The following is a 571-nucleotide window of genomic DNA, read 5'->3' as shown; positions in this document are numbered from 1 at the left end:
CAGGAGCAGCAGCAGCAGCAGCAGCAGCAGCGACAGCCGCAGCAGCAACAAGTAGAGGAGAAAGACGACGAGAAGCAGCAGGAGGACACAGACCAGCAGCAGCAACCGCAGCAGCAGCAGCAGCAGCAGCAGCACAGGAAGCAGAAGCAGCGGCAGCAACGCAAGCCTGGTGGGCCGCCGAAGCTAAAGGGTCGGCTGCCAGCAGCCGCTCAGACCCCATAGCAGCAGTGACAGCAGCAGCAGCAGCAGGTCTTACTGCAGCAGCTCGTAGCAGCAGCAGCAGCAGCAGCTGCAACACTTAGTGATGAGGCCTCACATGCTTCTGCTGCTGGAGCTCCTCTTCATCTCTGGGGGCTGAGGGGTCTCACCGAGAGCAAGTGGCGGCAGCTGCAGCGCAAATGCAGCAGCAGCAGCAGCAGCAGTAGGAGCAGCAACAGCAGCTTCTGGAGCAGCAATAGCAGTAGCTGCAGCTAAACTGGCTGCAGTGCAAAATGAGGGTCCTGACAAACAGCAGCACGGGCATGTGAGGGCGCAAAGACATACGGAACTATCAGCCAATCTAGAGACTGCC

The 571-nt window shown here is 59.7% G+C and overlaps 2 protein-coding genes across 2 annotated transcripts in view; one reads left to right on the top strand and one right to left on the bottom strand.

The window, feature by feature from the left end:
* ETH_00042385 (uncharacterized protein) overlaps positions 1 to 222 on the top strand; it is a gene marked incomplete at both ends in the record, with an annotated part of 270 nt that extends 48 nt beyond the window's left edge. The window contains one exon of the mRNA XM_013374697.1: positions 3 to 222. Coding sequence (XP_013230151.1) covers positions 3 to 222 — 220 coding nt within the window. The remainder of the gene's footprint in view (positions 1 to 2) is intronic.
* Positions 223 to 559: 337 nt separating this feature from the next.
* ETH_00042380 (uncharacterized protein) overlaps positions 560 to 571 on the bottom strand; it is a gene marked incomplete at both ends in the record, with an annotated part of 1068 nt that continues 1056 nt past the window's right edge. The window contains one exon of the mRNA XM_013374696.1: positions 560 to 571. Within this exon, the coding sequence (XP_013230150.1) occupies positions 560 to 571 (12 nt within the window).

This window comes from Eimeria tenella, genomic scaffold (assembly GCF_000499545.2).
Source record: "Eimeria tenella Houghton genomic scaffold, Eth_scaff2204, whole genome shotgun sequence".
NCBI lineage: Eukaryota > Apicomplexa > Conoidasida > Eucoccidiorida > Eimeriidae > Eimeria > Eimeria tenella.
This window is presented reverse-complemented; position numbering and strand designations above follow the sequence as displayed.